General features: G+C 36.0%; 1 protein-coding gene across 2 annotated transcripts in view; it reads right to left on the reverse strand.

Moving 5' to 3' along the window:
• nlgn4xa (neuroligin 4 X-linked a) overlaps window positions 1-15,190 on the reverse strand; it is a 607,526-nt gene that overhangs the window by 415,348 nt on the left and 176,988 nt on the right. For both annotated transcript variants that reach the window (XM_039743574.1, XM_039743573.1), the window contains one exon: window positions 5,219-5,371. In XM_039743574.1, the coding sequence (XP_039599508.1) occupies window positions 5,219-5,371 (153 nt within the window). The remainder of the gene's footprint in view (window positions 1-5,218; window positions 5,372-15,190) is intronic.

The raw sequence follows: 15,190 nt of genomic DNA on the forward strand, positions 1-15,190 counted from the left end.
GCAGGTCATACGTTAGACTTAGTGATTACTAAAGGACTTAAAGTTGATATAAAGCAGGTCACTGATATCGGTCTATCAGACCATTTCCTTCTACTATTTAATATAGAAATAAAGATAGAAAACGCTCATGAGAAGCATTTTGTTAAAAAACGCTTCTTTGACTCATCAGCAGCTTTAAAGCTTACAACTATTCTAAGCAATCAGTCCGTTTATAATGCCAGCTATAATAGCGAGGATAATGTAAATAGTAAAGTGGAAAACTTTAATTCTAAAGTAAGAACTGCTGTTGACATAGTTGCACCTGAAAAGACAGTTAAAAATCCTCTAGTACTGTTATTCCATGGAAGACCCAAAGAGTGTCTGATTTAAAAAGAACATGTCGTAGAGCTGAGCGTAAATGGAGGAAAACTAAACTAACTATCCACTATGAAATATTAAAAGTTAAAATAACAGAATACAATAACACTGTCCGTCTTGAGAGCTGCTATTTCTCTAATATTATAAATAACAATGCTAGTAATCCCAGAGTCTTATTTTCAACAATTGACCGTCTGTTAAACCCAGGTAACACAAAGGAATGCCCCAGAATACTTCCAGTGAAACCTGTGAGAACATTGCTGTATTTTTCACTCAAAAAATTAATGATATTAGAGATAACATAGTATATCTCCCCAACACTGCAGAACCTCCAAAGCCCGGTACTCCGTTATAAACAAATTAAATGCTTTCACCAGGATAGATTTACCTGAATTACATAGTATAATCTCTCAACTGAAATCCTCCACCTGCGTCCTTGACCCAATACCAACCAGGTTTTTCAAAGAAATATCAGGCGTCTAATTGACAATATTCTGGACATAGTAAATTGTCATTAGATACGGGGTCTTTCCAGACTGTCTTAAGACTGCTGTAGTTAAACCCCTTCTTAAGAAACATAATCTTGACCCCTCTGCCTTTGAAAATTTTAGACCCATTTCTAACCTGCCCTTCTTAAGTAAAATTTTAGAGAAGGCAGGCATTATGCAGTTAAATGACCACCTAAATAAACATGCTATTCTTGATACCTTTCAGTCAGGCTTCAGAACAAATCACAGCACAGAAACTGCACTTGTTAAAGTAGTAAATGACTTTGGGTAAATGCAGACAGAGGCCATTTATCTGTTCTCATCCTCTTAGATCTGAGTGCTGCATTTGACACCATTGATCATAATATTCTTAGAAATCGCCTTAGTCAATGGGTGGGCCTCTCTGGCAGTGTCTTAAATTGGTTTGAATCCTACCTGGCAGGGAGAAAATTCTTTGTGAGTTGTGGTAATCAAATCTCAAAGACACATGATATCCGATATGGTGTTCCACAAGGCTCTATCCTGGGTCCGCTGTTATTCTCAATCTACATGCTTCCGTTAGGTCAGATTATCTCAGGTTACAATGTGAGCTACCACAGCTATGCTGATGACACACAGCTGTACTTATCTATAGCACCTGATGACTCCGACTCTTTCGATACACTAACACAATGTCTTACTGGTATTTCTGAATGGATGAATAGTAATTTTCTCAAACTAAATAAAGAGAAAACTGAAATTTTAGTAATTGGCAATAATGGATTCAGCGAGGTTATCAGAAATAAACTTAATGCACTAGGATTAAAAGTTAAGACGGAAGTAAAAAATTTAGGGGTAACCGTTGACTGTAATCTGAATTTTAAATCGCATATTCATCAGACCACTTATTTAATTCATTTAAGAAACATAGCTAAAGTTAGACCTCTTATATCATTGAAAGATGCTGAGAAATTAATTCACGCTTTTGTTTTCAGTAGACTAGATTACTGTAACGCACTCCTCTCAGGACTACCCAAAAAAGACATAAATCATTTGCAACGAGTGCAGAATGCAGCTGCTAGAATCCTAACTGGGAAAAGAAAATCCGAACACATTTCTCCAGTTTTGATGTCACTACACTGGTTGCCTGTGTCATTCAGGATTGACTTTAAAATACTGCTTATGGTTTATAAAGCCTTAAATAATCTCGCTCCATCTTATATATCGGAATGCCTGACACGTTATATTCCAAATCGTAACCTTAGATCTTCAAATGAGTGTCTCCTTATAATTCCAAAAGCTAAACTTAAAAGAAGTGGTGAGGCGGCCTTCTGCTGCTATGCACCTAAAATCTGGAATAGCCTGCCAATAGGAATTCGCCAGGCAAATACAGTAGAGCACTTTAAAACACTGCTGAAAACACATTACTTTAACATGGCCTTTTTATAACTTCACTTTAACATAATCCTGATACTCTGTATGTTCAATTCTTCATAATAACTATTCATGGTGGCTCTAAAATCCGTACTGACCCCTACTCTCTTCTGTTTCTTTTTCCGGTTTCTTTGTGGTGGCGGCCTGCCACCACCACCTACTCAAAGCATCATGATGCTCCAACAATGATGGACTGAAAGCCAGAAGTCTACGTGACCATCATCATCAGGTCCTTCCATGAAAATATGATGATTTATGTTAGGTAGAATGCCCAGAGGGGACTGGGCGGGCTCTTGGTCTGGAACCCTACAGATTTTATTTTTTCTCCAGCTTTGGAGTTTTTTGTTTTTCTGTCCACCCTGGCCATCGGACCTTACTCTTATTCTATGTTAATTAATGTTGACTTATGTTTATCTTTTATTGTGTCTTCTATTACTCTATTCATTTTGTAAAGCACTTTGAGCTACATTTTTTTTTGTATGAATATGTGCTATATAAATAAATGTTGATTGATTGATTGAATGCTGCACATCCTCTCTCTGACACATAGCAATGAGGATTTTCAGCCAATAAATCACTCAGCAGAAGTTAATCAAGATATGCTACTGGGGCTCCTTTATACCAATGACAACACGCCTGCTTACGGCCTCACTGTGAGTGTCACTGCCTAGTCAGACGTTTTCTTTCTTTTTAGTCATTCTGGTGTGTATTTGAAAGGGGTTTCCTGTTTTGTCACAATATAACAATACATGTGTACTTTATTTATTCATTATTTACTGAGTTGCTGTAAAAAAGCCAAATTGTTCCCCAGGGACAAATAAAGTCCAATCAACCAATAGTAGCTGGCACAGGTCAAAGAAGACCCATGGGAAGTGTGCAGGATTTCAGACCTGTAAGCTACCCTACATATTGCCAAAGAAAGAAATCTGTTCCTCAGCTGCAACTACAGGAAACACACCTTTTACAACAATGAACTACATCTTGTGTTCATTATTAAGGGATCTAACTGGTACAACTTCCATGTAAGACTTCAAAAAATAAAAAAAAATCTTCCTTTCACAGAACAAGTGATAGGTATTATTAGGAGTATCTGTCTGGTTTCTAAAATAAAGTCAATTTCAAATTTAAAGTAAACATCATCATGTTGAATTAAACACAGAAACAAAAAATGAAATCTATTTTATTAATGACTTGTACAGTCGCAACCATTCCCAAACAAAAACATAGGTATGTGTTTTAGAAAGACTCATTTTTCAAGGATGCACTGACAGATGTTTATCCAGAATTGAAGAAAAGAACCCACATGATTATCAATAGCTACCACTCTAACCGCAACTCTGTCGTCACCCTGTGCTCTAAAAGCCTACCTCATCATTCATTTTGAACCTGCAGTTATCAGTGGCACTCAGTTGAAACTCTGGATCCTTTTTAGTTTAATTCTAGCCATACCAGCTGCCATTAAAGTGGGGTTCCTGTTGGCTCCCTTACAATATATCCACAGTATACAGATAAATAGATATATTTATATATACTCAAAATAAAGAGTTCATCTTGTCTGATTCATTTGGACAGCAACATACACTCCTTTGTTATTTCAACCCATAACACTAAAACTAATGCAGCTTCATAGCTCTTGGCCTCACACAAGAAACAAATTGCTTTAAGGTGACAAACAAATTCAGACATTTCCAGTAATGAACATTCCACATAACAAATATAACCTCTAAAAAGATGCTCCACTTTCTCTTAAAGTAGTTCTTTTGTATACAAAGAAGTCTTTTCTACAGTATATAGAATCACCTGGACATACAATACTTAGAAGTGCACTCCTGGACTTCTTCTTCTTCTTTCGGTTGCCACAGCGGATCATCTCTTTCCATATCTTCTTGTCCTCTGCATCTTGTTCTGTCCTGCATGTCCTCTCTCACCACATCCGTAAACCTCCTCTTAGGCCTTCCTCTTTTTATCTTGCCTGGTAGCTTTATCCTTAGCATCATTTTCCCAATATACCCAGCATCTATCCTCTGCACATATCCAAACAAATGCAATCTCGCCTCTCTGACTTTGTCTCCCAACTATCCAATTTGAGCTGATCCTCTAATGTACTAATTTCTAATCCTATCCGTCTTCATCACACCCAATGCAAATCTTAACATCTGTAACTGCCACCTCTGGTTCTATCTCCTGCTTTTTTTTTTTTGGTCAGGGCCACCCTCTTTAACCTATCTGTGCTCCAAAGGACAGTCTGGCAAAAAAAAAAAAAAAATTCTACTACAGAAGATGACAACTCTAAATGACCCTCACTACCTTCTTAACCTGACCAGGTATTGCTGTGGAATGAATTGACTCCCTTCACTTTTTCTTTGTAATTGTATTATATTTGTGAAGGCCACTATTCACATTGCTAAAGACAGATCAGTTGTTTTAAAGTTGAAATAAAGACAGAGAATACAACATACAGTATAAACAGAGATCAGTCTTAAGTGTTTTAATCACTAAATAAACATCATCATGGATTACTATCTAGCTCCTTAGGTGCTATACCACATTTTTAATAAAATAAGCAGTCTACTACACATAATCAAGCAGAAAGAATTTAAAAGGCCACAAATTCACTGAAAGAAGCAATATACTACACATACTTACAAGTGAAAGGCATGTTACCCCGATTTCAAATGCCAAAGGTTTGCACACTAACAAAATGTATAAATCATACTGGCTAGAATAAAATGGAAAAGTAATCTCACAAAAGTAAACAGAGCTATAAACATTTTCATTTTGCAACACTTTTGCAAAAAACTTTCACTTTCTGATGCTTTGCTATCAAACACCAGCACGATAACAGCATTATTTCCTAATATGATTTGCCAGTGTTAAAGTACTTTAAAAAGAGTTTTGCCATGCGTATCATTTATAAAAGCAGTGAACATTTTAAAAAGATAATAAAACCAGTCACTTACCCAAAACACCCAGTCTGTAGTTGATGGTAACGACAATGACGTTTCCATAACTAGCGAGAATGCTCCCATCAATCATGTTTCCTGTTCCTTCCATATAGGAGCCCCCATGAATATATACCATAACTGGCTTTAAGCCATTTTCGTCATGGATATCTGGGAAAATATATAACAATTGTTTAACTTCAGAGGAAAGTGAGGTATAATTCAAGACAAAGAGATACATTTTTTAATTATTCAATATCCAATATACACTCTTGATTTAATCAACCTAATTTTTGTCTGAAGACAGATGACTATGACTGTGCAAACAGAAAATGTTTCAAGACAAGAATCAGACCAGTCCCAGGAGCCAATGAATCACAGTTACACAGAGAAAGAGCTTTCTAGGTTTGTCATTAAGACTATTTTTTTTTTTTTATTCAATAAACCACTTACTTAAAAAAAACAATATATACTTCTGTGCAAACCATATTTATTGAATAATCCATCCTTCCAGGTACAGGTTTTACTTAGTCCAGATTTTTAGAGAGTTAGAGTCTATCCTGACAACGTCAGGTGCTGCCATGCATGGGGCATCAGCCTATTACTAAATAATACAGAATTTTAATTGTATTACTAATGCTGTTAACAATCCCAGCCATTCACCTCATGTGTGAAATTTGCACATTCTCTTTGTGTTCATATGGGCGTGGGCTATGCTGTTTCTTTGCCAAGTCCCAAAGTCCCCCAGGCTAGGTTATCTGGGGACTGGAAAGTAGTATTTCATTCAAAAATGTGCCATGTGATAGATGGCATCACATCCAGATATGTCCCCAGTGTTGCTGGGATAAACTCTGCTCCTCTGAGCTTGTACTGGATTAAGTAGGTCCCATAATGGAAAGAAGAATGCCATTATTGCATTATGAAATTAAGAGTCATAAATTGAATATTTCAGCATACATTGACCAGATGAAAGATGACAGAGGAACAGAAAAATAATCTATTAAATCAGCTTAATGTACTTTGAATCCTCTGACTGTTAAAATTCACAGAGACGGCGTAATTGATGTTACTGATACATTAGCAACATCTAGCCTTTTGTACAATATCACAATATCCTTATTGTTAGCCAATAGTCACTCAAATGATGTACATTTTTTTGTCCTTATGATTTCAGTTTTTCAAAGACACAAGAACTTAATACCTCTAATATACATTAATTATATGTATATATAAATATATACATACACATTCAGTGTCATTTAGCATTTCCTGTAATGATAAAAATACCTTCCGACACAGTGTTAGTAGTAAAAGTACACATGACAGTTAGTCTGCATGCAGAAACATTGCATATGGAATTTCAGTTACTGAATATACAGTACAATATGTTCTGTTCACTGTAATGCCCCACTGAAAATGCTCACTGTCAGCCCGCAGTGACTGTCTTTTCTTTTTTTAGACTCACAAATGTGACTGAAAAATTGGTATGTGCAGCATTTGAGAAAAAAAAATTGCCATGTCCTAAAATGAATTTCAGTATTTAAGTAATTTTAAATTTAACGACACAGGTAATTGAATATGTCATGAAAATGTCTGCCTTAATATGTTTCCTATCGTTTGCTGTTTGCCATGTTAGTTACGGTACACATACTTAATCGTACAGTACATTCATATTCTCTTTAGTGCATGTGTCAGACTTTTTTTCTAAACTGCTAAGACTGCTCAGGGATTTTTATGGTAAAGATAAAACAGGAGTGCAAGTGATGTCTAAGCCTGGGATTCATCCTTTCATTTTATAATAATTCTTTAGATTTTGTAAATATTACAGTTTTGAGTTTATCAACAATCCACATAGTAAACTTTATTTTCTTCATAGTGTCTTTTAATAGTGAATGTCTTCTCATGGCTCTTTAAAACAAAAGAGCATAATCTGCATTAATAATTTTTATAATTGAAGCACAGGTAGATAACATGACGACCTGCGATGATGTTAGCACCCATGCAGTACTGGGTTGGGAGACCATCTAGAAAAGCATGGGCTGCTGCTGGAAGAGGTGACGGTGAGGCCACCAAGGAGGGCTTACCCTGTAGCCTGTGTGTGGATCCCAACACTACAGTGCCACAGTACAGTGACAGAGACACTGGGCAGTAAAAACTGGTGCCATTCTTCAGATGAGATGTAAAACTGAGCTCCTGACTCTCTCTGGTCATAAAAGATCCCTGGGCATCTTTCAAAAAGCATTAGGGTGAACTCCGATGTCCTGGCTAAGCTGTCCTCCCCTATGGCCTGGTCATTGTTGTCAACTGTTCATCTCCTGTCCGTTACTGGCTTACAATCTCTCTCACCACTTCACCACCTAATAGCTAATGTGTGCACAATGATGGCTGCCACTGACTAATCCTGGTGTATGCTACACATTGGTGGTGGTTGAAGTGGTTTCCCACTGTCTGTGTAAAGTTCTTTGAGTAGGTCAGAAAGGTGCTTTATAAATTGAATTAGTCAGGGCTGGGGAAGGGACTAGAAGGAACATCTTAACCCTCAAGCCACACTCACTAACAAGAAATTATATCACTATGATTTTGCAGTCAGCCCTTTAACATACAGTCTATTAATGTGGCTTCTTCTTAAGAACATTGTTCTTCAAGACCTAGTGCTACAGATTCATGAAGGAGGTGTGGATTAATAAGTATTTGTACAGAAACCAGATCTGAGTTGCCTACCACTGTCAACTAAAACCCTTGCACTTTAAACTCCAGAACATTGCTGCATCAATTTCAGTATTCTCATTGGGACAAAAATGTCCAGCATTAAAATAAGAAACAACTCAGGATGGACTACTGTATCAGAAGACCTGATTTTATTTTCCATACAAAACTCCTGCACTCCCATCCGAGTCAAAGCCAGAGTGCTTGGAGAAAATTAAACGGTCCAGCAACACCCTCAAGGCCTGTGTCACAAGAAGCCTGATTAATATCACTAGGTGGGAGAGACCCTAGCTACAGCACTGTCCCCAGTTTTTCAAGTAGCCCTACATATGGAGGGAGGCACAAGATAGACAGAGAAGGAGAAGGAGGATTTGAGGAAGCCAGACACAATCAAACCTCCTGTCTCCACTGTTTCAAGGGCTGCAAACATTAGACTGGATTCCTCAGCCATTTGAGTGACCACACAGATATTACTTAAACTCACATCTAATTGGTTAACCGAAAAGTGTACTCTGAGAATAGGAAAGGTGTTATTTAAATAAAATGGCTTATTACTAGTTTCAAGTTTGCCAGATGTGCACGCTTTCCTTTGACAAACCTGAAAAATAACAGATAATGTAACACTCCCTACCCTTCTTAGTCCCATTCACAGTTCTAGAAGCATGGAGCCTTTCACCAACAACAGTGGGTTCAAGGCAGAAACCAACCCTGATGAAGCAACAGTTTGTTTCAGGTATACAGTGAATCACACATTCACATGGGACAAATTTAGAATTGTCAATTAGTCTTTCATGCACAAAGTACGGGTAAACTCCATATAAACAACAGTCAAATGCAGGACACTTGGCCCGTATGGCAGTTATGTTAACCACTACACCATCATGCGGCCTTCAAGTCCAGACATAGACTCTAATATTTATACCTAAATGAATGTGGCTTTAAAGAGCTAAAAGAGCTCTTCATAAAAAAGGATCACTTACTCATAATTCAGCTTCAGGCGGATACTGAAATCTGCTGAATTAAAAACTCATATTACTATTTTTGCTAATTATATTATCTAGTATCACAAACCTTGTTAATGCGCCAACGTTAATTTTCTATCACACAGCATCTGTCCATCCATTTTTCTGCCCCTGTTCCTGGTATTTGAACAACTAGAATATTGTAGCACAATATATATTGTATGCATTTGTTGTTACAGACTTTATATTGTCAGACAAATACTTAAAGCTTTCCTGCATGGATTCTTGAAGTAGAACACTTTTTGCCTTATCTAACACACTCATTTTGCTAATTAAGGACTGTGAAAGCTAAATAAATTAATTGTGATCTAGTGTTTTTGTTAAAAGATAAATTACATAAAGCACATACTGTATCAGTTTAAAGCCAAAGCCTTTTTGTTAACAAGTAACTGATTTAAACATTGGTTGACAGGTAGCCCTTGAGTAAAGGGTCTTTTGCCCTTGTCCACCCTTATTGTAGCTCTCTTGTTTCATATTGGTTTTAACCTTTTAGACACCACACTTGCCACAGCTGTACAGAAGACAAGCAGAAATATGTATAAGGTTCAAAAACCATGAACCTTTGGTGTATGTTACTATTACACAGACATCATATCATCAACGTGTTTTAAGGCTTATAAGCACAAAACTGAACTGAACTGATTTTGTTGAAAGAAGTTTTTTGGTAAGTTTCATTTCCAAAAAATAAGGAAATTCCAATATGAAAAGCATTGGTGAGTCTGCAAACTCATCTGTCTTGAAACTGAGAGATATTCTCTGTGACTTCAATGACAGAATAGTTTACCCTTTCAAATTTACATTGAGGGGGGTCACCTTAACATGTATATTTTGTATGTTTTTCTATTTTTTTCCTCTTGTTTTATAACCACTCCCGATGGCAAAACAGTCCCCAATACAAGTTAGGCAAACGCTGAGAAAGAAATTACTGTGCATGTAAACCACATCAGTGCAACCCCAGCTCACGTCTGCTGCTTAAGGTAAATGAACTGTAAAAAGAAAAAAAAAAAAACACTCGTCTAGAAAATTAATGTAAGCAAAGAGTGAATGTTACACTAAAAACAACCTCATGGCTGTATTATCGGAGCATTATAATGATTCAGTATTTCTCTGACACTTTAATGTATCGGCAAAGCTCCAGACTTGCTCTCTATCATGGTCTGAACAATTTTAACTGTCATTTGAACAATTTTCACTCTTCCTCAGGTACATCCTTCAAAAATGTAATGTTTAGGAAATTTAAAATGCTTAAGCTTTCAAATCAATTCAGTCCTCAAACACACCAGCATATTACAACATGTACAATTTCTAACTTGTGTAATAGACAGGGTGTGCATTTTTTGGGCGTAACATTATTAAGTTTAATTTCTATGGAAACAACATAAATTGTTTATATTGCCTTAAATATCAGCTCATATTTTTGGGATTAGGGTAAGGGTTAGGGTGTTGTTAACACCCAAAATCATTAGGAATGACTTTATTCAAAATTAATATGTTCTGAAGATTTAAAAATGATTCCATGTATATGTTGTATTTACACAGTAACTTTAAGCCGGATAACTTAAAGTGAATGTGTTTCAAGCTTCATGTACTTGTTTGTAGTCCAATTGGCCTAATTTTTCTGGATGTCATAGTGATGTTTATGTATTGTGAGACCCCTTAAGACTACCCCCAGTGCTTTATAGTCAATCTGGTGTATGTTCAGGCCAAAGTGTGTGTGTTCATATATTTATTTACATACTTACTTATTTACCTATTTATGCATTCATTTAAAATTCTATCTATCTATCTGTACTATGTGAAAAAAAATGTAACTGCTTGTAAGCTACTAAGGGTTAAAAGCTGTTTTGTTATAACGGCAGGTTATTCATACAGGCGTCTGTCATAAGACAAGTTGCAGTAAGCTGACCAAGGACAACTTCTTTATTTAGCATGCGTCCATTAGACACAGGAAAGATGATTTTTCCTTCTTTGGGGCGCCTCCTGATACATACACAAAAAGGAAACCGTTGGCCGATTTGCGTAATATAAGATGAAATGCTTAGATACTATTTCATTAATAAGGGAGAGAGAGGAAAATGAATATTACAAGCCGATTGAAACAGGGGAACTTTGCTCTTCTGCCTTGCAATGTGGAATCCATGTACTCATCTGTGACTGAATAAAGACTGATTGATTGAACTATTCCTGTCTTCCTAGGGGGTTACTTCCACAACTACTCTCACAACTAATCAACTTACAACATTATTTGGAATACTAATGTACAGAATAATATTCCAAAGTAAATAAATCTGTATGATATCCTACAGTACTTTGCTTGCTTGTCACAATCTTATTCAATAAGAAAAAGTGTAATCATCCCACCATAACACAGTAGGAAAAAAAATCTCCTATTCTACTTAAAAAATTTTCTTCTGAGGAACTGTCAGAAGCTTCTTTAAAATGTGTCAAAAATGTATTAATATTGTTCTTATATAAGCCTCCCCAGCCTTTGTTAACATTTTAGATGCTTGAAAATCTTTGAGTGACAAGTACATATTGGATTATTTGATTTCATACTGCTCCAGATGGATTGGAGACGGTGCAGAAGTTGAATTTGATGTGAAATATGGTATTGCTTATTGTATGCTCAATTATTCTCTATCAAACTTGCTGAAATTTTTTGAAACTTCTAAACAGTAAAAAAAATAGACTAAGTACAGTAGCAGATAAATTACAGTATGTGTTGTTTGAAATGTAGTGCTGTTATTGCTTGCCAAAGTAACACAATGCAGTGCAAATGCAGTGCTATTTTTAAATGAGATTTTTACATTTATCAAACAAGTTTATCTATTAAATGTCAGTGCTAAAATGTATAAAATAAATAGCACACAATGAATATTTATTACATGTTTTGACAAAATAATAAAGCAAATGACAACTTTAAATAAAACAGTTGATGGTTAACTATAGAATTAAACTGGGTGTTAGTAGCTTGGACAAGTAAAGCATATCCAGAAGAAAGGTCACAACAAATATGACATGGAGCAAAGAAAAGGTCCACTAGGGACCTCCACATAGGAGAGATTTTGGACATACCAGTGTAGATCCCTGTGGTTTGTAAGGGGTGGCATTCCCTGCGCATGTGCTAAAGGCTTGGTCGGAGTTGTGTAGAAGAAAGAGAGTTATAGTCTGGAGAGAAAACCTGTAATATTTGTTTAAAAAGTTAGAAACAGTAGTCTGAACCTTGAAATGGAAAAAGAGGGAGGTCGAAGAAGGTTTAGAAGAATTTACCAAAGGTCTAATTATCCCTCTTATCATGCTGGGGCAGCACAGGTCTGTTCTTCTTAAGGAGTGGGTAGCAAGGAAGCCTCTAGAGAGATATAGATAAAGTTTTAATGTGACTTTATTGTGAGAAAAGTACAGCAGCAATAATTTAAAATTGCTTCAAGCACAAGGAGTTGGATGGAGAGTTTGGGTAAAGGTTCAGTTAGTGGTATGAGAAGCTTAGGAATGTGGAAGAGACACAAAATTGAGACTGATAGGGGTGTGCTTAGAGGAAGTGTGGAAGTGGGAAAGTCTCAAAGGTCCTCAGAAGTTCCATTCCAGTTAAGGAGGGTCCAAAGTAGATGTTTTTCTCTTTCTCTTCTTTGTGGACTATGTTTTTCATCCTTTTCTTGTGTATTAAATCGTGAGTAATCAAACCATTTTTGGTAATGTTGTTTTTGCTATCATTCAGGTGATAGCATTGCATTCAATTATTTTGAATACATAAAAATCTTATTCTCATGCTTGCATGATGTGAGCAAAGGCACATGATTCCAAAAATTGGCAAAAAAAATTATGGCTTTCTTATATTGGTTGAAAATGACTGGACAGAGATTTCCTGCATGTTTCTTTATCTACAGGAAATATGCAGTAATGGCCAGCAAGGAAATTGGTAAGCCACTGTTGATTTAGAAGTAGAGCAGACTATCTACAGTAAATAGGGGATGTAAGGAAAAAGAATTCACTGACTGACTTTTTAGATGTGTCATTTGATCTGAGGCTGTATGTTATGAGCACTTGGGTAAGAAAATGTCCTAAACTTTCCACTGGTTACACTGCATATTGATACTGTGTTCATAGCTGGGACATTACATGAACATAACCAGCAGATGGGAACACGACTATCTATTATTCATTATTAGTGTCTTCCAATTAGTAGTGTTCTATTCTGTTCAATGCAAAGGATTACGACCCATTTGTTTACAATATATATTGAATTTGACTCATGAAAAATATGATAATAATCATGTCTGATTCCAAACAAAAGGGATTAAAGTATACATAGAAAAGCTTAAGAATGTCCTACAATGAACACTGTAAAAGCAGCAGGGGGGCACCTAAATTAGCGAACTGCTAAGATATCTATGTGAAAATAGCAGGAGAGGAAAGCGTTAGATGCTCGGTGGGAGGTATTCATAACAATGTGGTAGTTAACTTACAACTCAGTGTCTTGCCACACATTTGAAAGTGAGAGTGAACATTTAATCTAAGGACACCTTGAATAGGAAAGAACATAAAATAATAATGCCAACATACATGAGCAACAAAAAGGACAATATGTATTGTATATGTACTTTATGAATATTAAAGAGGACTGCATAAACCTGTAAATATTTCCTAATATATTTAAAGTTTAAGTATATTTTCCTTATTTAACCAAAGTAAGCTCAAATATTTTTAGGAGTCTTAGAACTCTTAATTTAACCATACTTTCAGCAATAGGGACATCATGGCCTATTTCATAAAAACAAATTTTCACCATAACTTCATTTTTCTGTAGATTTCCAATTCATTTGCATAGCATTTCAGTCACATAAGAAATCATGACAGCAAACTATTGTGCTTGTCTTAATTATAGAAAATGGGGTTGCATGATAGGATAGGGCGGTCTCATGGTCTGGAATCCCTACAGATTTTATTTTTTCTCCAGCCGTCTGGAGTTTTTTTGTTTTTTCTGTTCCCCCTGGCCATTGAACCTTACTCTTATTTGATGTTAATTAATGTTGATTTATTTTGTTTTATAATTGTATCTTTCGTTTTTCTATTCTTTAATATGTAAAGCACTTTGAGCTACTGTTTGTATGAAAACATGCTATATAAATAAATGTTGTTGTTGTTGTTGTTGATAGTGGCTAGAGGTCTTCTGGACTCTGACTGTGTCTGGCTTGTCTGACTCGTTGATTCCTTGTATACAGTCTGGCCTGTTGTTCTATAATTACCAGATGGACAGGTATTGTCTTACATTTACGTTAATTAGTTTATACTTTGTTTGAGATGTACTTTAACAAATCTGTATTTTCATATATGATAGTTCTGTATTTAGTGAGTGATACAATCTGTTATCTTTTATTTTGACTTTTACTTTGTCCTACTGTATTGTATTTCTGAGGTGATGATGCTAGATTGCCTGTCTAGTTCTATTTTTTTTTTCGTGTTTTGTATTCATCATATTTTATGACACCCAGTTTTTTTGGGAGTTCTTTTCTTGTCTTCTTAGTGAGTTACAGCCAGGGGGCTATCAAAAAACAAGGCGTGTTAAAACCCATTGACATTCTGTGGGTAATTTTGGGCTTTATGAGAAATAAACTGTTGTTATTGTTAGCACTGCTCCCTCAAAGAACCATGGATCAGGACTCGATAGCGTAGTTGCCAAGTTTTGACCAAACAGATTTTTCTAGGAGATCCTCACTTGTTTCAGTATCCCACAGAACATCCACCTTAGGTTAATTGGGGAGTCACAATTAGCACTGTATGAAAAACTGTGGGAGAGTTGACAAGTACAACCCTAAACTGGCCTGTTATTCAGGAAGTGTGTCTGGTATTTCTAAAGGTGTCCAGGGTTCCCGACTTTGTAGCCAATGGTGTCAGTTATAGTTCTGGCTCTCCAATACTCTGTAACAAGAATATACAAACAAAACCTTTTGAAAAAAATAGACAACACAGCCCAACATGCTCATCAGTCCCTACTTGGAGAAAATTTTCAAAATACTATCAGGTCAATATCAATATCCCTAACGTACTACTGTCTACTGCTATGCTTCGTACCGTATACTTTATATTTATTGTCCTTTGTATAAGAAATAAATAAATAAATTTACCATTAATCAGCTTCCACTTATTGCAGAGGAACTGTCATATAGCCAACTAATTCTTCATTTTAAGCTCTTTTTTTGTCATCTTTTGATTTTACCTAAGATGCTGATGTCTTTCAGTGTTTCTCATAACTTATACCTGTCAG

The sequence above is a fragment of the Polypterus senegalus genome, chromosome 2 (assembly GCF_016835505.1).
Source record: "Polypterus senegalus isolate Bchr_013 chromosome 2, ASM1683550v1, whole genome shotgun sequence".
Classification (NCBI taxonomy): domain Eukaryota; kingdom Metazoa; phylum Chordata; class Cladistia; order Polypteriformes; family Polypteridae; genus Polypterus; species Polypterus senegalus.